Raw genomic sequence first — 6,000 nt, 5'->3', positions numbered from 1 at the left:
AGGCTCCGCCGCGCCGGGGCGGCGGCAGTACCCGGGGCCGCCCCGGGGCCGCCCCGAGCCGAGCCGAGCCGAGCCTCTCCCCTCCCTTCCCCTCCCCTCCCCTCCCCGCCGCCCGGGAGGAAGAGGAGGGACTTCACCTGCCCCGGCCCGCCCTGACAGGTGCGAGGTGGAGCAGGAAGCGGCGGCGGCGCCGGAGGGGACCCGCGCCCGCCTCGGCGCCGGGCCCATGCGGGGAGATGGCGGCGGGCCGGGCGCTGGCCGCGCTCCTGGCCGCGCTCCTGGCCGCCTCGGCGCAGCTCCTCCAGCGGGAAGGTAGGGACGGGGAGGGGACGGGGCGGCGGGGGCTGCGGCGGGGCGGCTCCCCCTCACCCCCGGCTCGCCCGGTGGGGCTGGCCGGGCAGGGGGCACCCCCCCGGTGTGCGTCTGAGCCCTACCTTGGTTTTCTTGGCTGCACCGCAGGCGAGAGACCGGTGACTCTCTTTTATCTCCGTGTGCTACTGCTCATTTGATAACTATTAGTTATTAAAAGGGAGGGGGGGGGAGGGGGAAATCGCACCTGTAACGTTCATACGGCGCCTTGTGGCGGTCCTGGCCCCCGCGTGCGGGTCGTTTTTCTCCTGTGTCGGCAGGCGGGGGTGAGCCCCGGGGTTTTGCGTGTGCGGGTAACCGGTCTCCTTCCCGGAGCGAAAGTTCACTGCGGCTCTGCCTGACTCCTCGCCCCGGGGAGGCGGGAGGCGTCCGGCAAAGGCGGCCTGCTGTGCCGGGGTGCTCGGGCATGGCTTAAAAATAATGGTGAAACAGGGACATCCAGTTTCAGCGCCTCTCGTGTGAAGATTCCTTTTTCTTTCTCTATGAAGTAAATACTAAGAAGACAAATGATTTGATCTTTACGGCCTGGCTTGCCAGAGCACTGATCGTGCAAGTCGCTCCACAAAGTCCTTTTCCCTGGGCGCCAGAGAGGCAGCTGAATTATCTGTAAGGAGCGGGAGCTCGCGGGATCGTGCTCTGTGTTGGACCGTGCGGTCGTGTAAGCTTTTAAGCAAAGAGAATGATATTATTTATACAGAGCAATGGATGAACTGTACATACAGGGAAACAGAATGGCTTGTGTGCCCAGCTGGGTCGGATAGCTGAATGGGAGACCGCAGCTCACTACGAACTCTGCGTCTCTTGAAATTCCTGGATGCTTGATGCAATCCTGTGTATATAACCCATGAATAATTTTCTTAAATCCTGTCTACGACCCCAAAAGAATTCCGGTTATGGACGCAGAGACAGCGTGTGGGGTTTTCCTCAATTTCCAAAGCTGCTTGATTGCAAAAAGTGCCCATCCTCAAATCTAAACAGTCTGTTTTATAGCTATTAGTCTTGTTAAAGACTCTTGAAGTACGAGTCCTTCTATATAAAAGAACTGCTGAGTTATTTGCAGTGACTGTGAATAACCTAAAGAGTCTGATGTGAAATTTATGTCTTTTTAACGTTTCTATTACCTTTAACGGCGCTGGTTATGCTGAAGCGTGGCTCACAGCCATTTTTATTATAAACAATACAGTCTAAAGGTTGACTGTGAAACTGGACAGCACTGAGGTTTAAGTTTCAAGCTATGTAGTCTTTTAAATAAAATACTTGCATTTAATGCATTGCCTCTGAGTCAACTGAATGACAGCTATTTGCCTCTCTAAGCCTCTTCAAAGGAAAAAGAAAGAACATTATACTGTGGTTAACTGTGTGTTGTTTTAAAAGAAAGCAAACTTTTAAAGCCTCAGATGGGTCAGTGCTAGAAGGAGAGGAGCTAGACTTTCCAAAGATCTTGTATTGTTGAAGTAGCAAATGAAAAAATCCTCAACTGCATCCTTTTTCATACATAGGTCTAGACCTTCACTGGGAGACGCAGCAGCCATACTGATGTATGTATGTGTGAATCATACATTCACACATTATTCCTCACACTCTGGTCAAACTGTGTTATCAAAATCCTTTGTTCCTTTTATTTCCCCCCTTAATAAATCTTCTTGATGCCTCACATTAAACTTCATGGGCTTGCTTTTGAGGCACAGTACAGCTCTTTTTGAGCCAATGTCTTTGACTTTCGCTTATTGTCATCGTCTGCTCCAGCTTCTTTCCCTCTCTCATGTTTAAACATCCAAATGAATTATGTATTTGCATTGGTATTTAAGAAAAAAAGTTTATACCTGCTTTATGCAAGGTTGAGCCCACACTGTTTTAGTTTGGTTGAGTGTAGTAGTGAGCAGGATACTGGCTATGTGGTGGCTGTGGGTGCAGGCTGTGTCCCTGGAGAGCCAGGCAAGTCTGCTTTGCATGTGATTGTAATAGCTCTTGTCAGGAAGGTGGCAAAACCAAATCAGATGGGAGGGCGCAGGAAATGGAAGGAAGGTGGCGAGTCCAATGAAGAATGTCTAGTCTGTCTTTATTGTGCAAACCTCCTCTACAAACAAGATGTCTGTGTGATCTGGGGCTTTCTTAGCTTCATCTAGAGAAACTGGGGAGAGACTTCTCACCAGCCAGTGACCTTGCCCTTGGGCAAACCGTGAAGTTGCTCTGTAAAGCAAAGTTAGTAACAGTGAAGTGGCACAAAACACCACTGGTAGACCCAATGGTTTGCTGCCACTTTTGGTGGTCCCTCTTCCTACCTCCTTCAGTCTCTTCCTTCCTAACTGCATGCTTCTGCCCGCTTGTCCCTCTCCTGCACAAGCACCACAGCTCCCGTGTGCCAGGTCCTCTGTCATCCCGTCAAACTTCCTCCCCTTTGTGGACCCCCAGTCCCCCCAAAAAAGAGGTGCTCAGTTCCAGCCGCATTAGTGGCATGGGTTGGCAGGCTGAAGGTTGCGATGGTGTGAGTGGGACCGGAGAGTGGAACAGTGCCTTCCCAGGTTTGTTGGTAGATGTCGTGTGCCTGGTGTGTCCTTCATCCCAGTGAGAGCTGCTTTTGTTATTGCACAACCAAAACTGTAGTTTGAACATTTCCCTGAGCAAAGGTTTGTCGTGAAAACCCAAGATAGTTTAGGTTAAGATTTTTCCCCCACGCCCCTACGTAGCTTGTAATTTTTAAGGAGTTCCCTTTGCCCTGGTGCTGACACTGGTACTGGCTCTGCTGTTGCTGTGTTTTGGCTGCAAGTTGCAGCAATCTTCCTTTCAGCGAGGCCAGGTTTAGGCTGGGTGTGCAGAACCATGCATGAGGTGGCCGTGAGGCACACGTGCCTCTTCTCGAGGACTGGTGATGCTCTGGTGGGACGGCTACAAATCTTGGTGCTCTATCTCTAAAGCTGTCTCTTGTCATCCTTGATGAAGTCCTTTCTTCTCTCTCCTTCTCTGTCCACGCTTTCCCAGCAGGTACAGTATTACGGTGCTGTCCTTACTGTCCTGTAAGAACGTGTAGGTGAAGCATGGCTGGTTACATTGTCTTCAGAGGAGCTTGTGGTGGTTCTTCAGATGCAACTTTATGCATAACGTAAATTATCAAATGAAACGTTGGTTAACTTGTAGGTGGAAAACTGCAGAAAGAAGTATTTGGTGCGATAGCTGTGCATAGACGTGGGACGTTCAACTGAACTGACCAGAGATTTTCTTACTACACCTGCGGCAGGGTCCTCCTGCTGTCTTCTGGGTGCTCCTTTGAGCTCTCCCTTTGGAAGCGTTCTGGCCATGGTCTCCACGCAAGAGCTCCTAGAAAAGCTCAGCTGCAGCGAAGCGTGTTTTAGACTGGGGGATGTGGGAAAAATGGGTCTTGGACACCAGTTTTGATCTAACTGGTCTCTTTTTGGGTAATCCTGTATCCTCTCCCCTTACTTTTCTTAAGTTTCTGTTAATTTTTCTTTTTACAATTATATGTCTTTAATAATTTTTGTAATTTATAAACCTTTGTCCGACTGGGGGAAAGACTAAAGATGTTACCTTAACAGAGCGCTTTCAGCAGTTTCTGGGACATTAGCCGTCTCACTGAGGTTGTTCAGGTATTCCTATCAAACCTCAGCTCTGGAGCAGACAACGCAGCCACTGCAGCACGGGTTGATTTGTTAGAGCCAAACCATTAACCAATTCCTGTAGAGCACCTGGTGACTTTTGGTGCTCTCTTAGTAGGATTCAGCTGATAGAGTCTGGTCACCATCCCTCAACTCGAAAACTTCTCGAATCTGATGGAGGTGTGACCATGCAGATTCCTCTTGTTCAATGTCTGCTTGCGCGACCAGGGCATGAAGGAAAGGACGTGTGTTGTGCTGCGCTTAGTAAACTGTTGACTGCTGGCTGTTACGTCAGAGCAAAATCTTCTGTTTCTCTATTAGCTGGTGACAGAGGCGAGGGTTCGCTGCCCGTAGCTGAACCTGCCCAGTGTAGATAGTATTGATGGGACCTCCTGGAATACCTTCAAGAATAGCCAGCTGAAGAATCATGCCATAATGTCTGGTAGATGTGCATTTCACGTATGTTAGTAAGGTCTCGTCTGCTTCTGAGTGCCCAGGCTGCCAGTACTGTGGGAAAACAGATTTATTTTTTTTACCTATCTCATATAATGGGGGGAAAAGCCTCACCTGTGCCTGTTCCATTGGACACCTTTTAACAACCATCCTGAAGGGTGCCATGGGACAGCCTGCTTCGAGCTGTACCTTTTGATTTCTTGGGGAACAAAGTGAGTGTGGTTGCTGTCAGAGCAAATGCTTATTTTGAGGTGCGAACACGCCAGTGTTACGGAGTTGGCCCTGGCTCTTCTGGATCTGTGGGTGGAGCTGAGAGATTAGCGTATGGAGACAGCAAACTGCAGGGAGTGAAAAGGTATGATCTGAAGTTCCTCAGATGTGAGAGACAAAAAGCTGTCGGCAGGATATTTGGCATGGGAGGGACCACTGATTGTGAAACGCGCTCTTCTACCTTCGTCAGCCATAGCCAAGACCAGAGAGCTGTTCAGGCATGCTCCAAGATGCTGTCCTCTCGCTGGCTTACATCAAGGTAGGGATAAACTGTGCAGGCAAACACCCCTTTGATCAAGGGAGGCTCCTGCAGCGACTTGCGTGGTGTCTTAGTGTTCCTCATGCCAGTGTGACACTTTCTTGTCAAGTTGCACGGACTCATGTATCGTACACTTTGTATGTTGTACGCGAGTTGGGCGTCAGCTTGCAGACAGCATTCACTGAGCTCTGCGTCTCCCTTCTACAGAAGCAACAAAACTTCATATCTGTAAAATAACAATAAAATAAAAAAGGCAGCCCAGAGTCAACATTCTCCCTTCTGTAATTACAGCTAAACTTGACAAGTCCCAAAGTGTCTTTTTTTACCCACTTTTGGTGAAAATAGCTTCTTTTAAAAATGTCTCTTACACATGAGTGTCTTAATTATCCTTCTAAAAAGGTTCCAGAGAAAATGGTAGAAGTACTGAAATTTATAATTGGGGGGGGGGGGTTAAGTTATTGTTTAAACTGAAGGTACTTTATTCCTCTGAGGCATTACAAATTAACTCAATGAATTAACAACTTTGAGTGAGCAACCTTGGTAGCTTGGGGTACTGACAGACCTTCTCTGGTGAATTGTGGTGGGATGGCTTGTAACATAACTACTGCAAAAGTGTCCACCCTTCCTCCCTGATGAGGAGGAGAATGGGATGTGTGACATCTTGCCTGCTTCGTATCCCCATCCTGGCTATCAGTTTAAACCATTGATGAAGATGAGGAGGCTGTACTGTGGTGGCTGAGGAATGAATATTCTCCCCCAGGGTGCCCTCTCCTGAGATGTGGGTGGTTACCCTGGTGTAATAGCCATTGGCAGCAACTATCTGTAAGTGTTTACAACCTTTGCAGATTTTAAGCTTTAATTTTCTGGGTGATTCCCTGAAAGTAATCCTTTCACAAAATACGGACCTCATATCCCAAGCAAGCATGGTATTAGAAGGCAGGTCCAAATATACAGAGATTATTGAGCAATGTAGAGAGTAGTGAGTTCACATTTTAAATGTAAGCAGAAAGCCTGTTTGCTTTATAAAGTCCAACAGGA

At 48.7% G+C, this 6,000-nt stretch overlaps 1 protein-coding gene across 1 annotated transcript in view; it reads left to right on the top strand.

The window, feature by feature from the left end:
- Positions 1-226: 226 nt before the first annotated feature.
- Positions 227-6,000, top strand: part of CDCP1 (CUB domain containing protein 1) — a 28,370-nt gene continuing 22,596 nt past the window's right edge. Inside the window, exons 1-3 of the mRNA XM_076331028.1 lie at positions 227-312; positions 2,796-2,797; positions 4,900-4,962. Of these exons, the coding sequence (XP_076187143.1) occupies positions 227-312; positions 2,796-2,797; positions 4,900-4,962 (151 nt within the window). The remainder of the gene's footprint in view (positions 313-2,795; positions 2,798-4,899; positions 4,963-6,000) is intronic.

Source organism: Aptenodytes patagonicus, chromosome 2 (genome assembly GCF_965638725.1).
Source record: "Aptenodytes patagonicus chromosome 2, bAptPat1.pri.cur, whole genome shotgun sequence".
Lineage (NCBI taxonomy): Eukaryota > Metazoa > Chordata > Aves > Sphenisciformes > Spheniscidae > Aptenodytes > Aptenodytes patagonicus.
The sequence above is the reverse complement of the archived record's forward strand: the minus strand, read 5'-3'. Positions and strand labels throughout refer to the sequence as shown.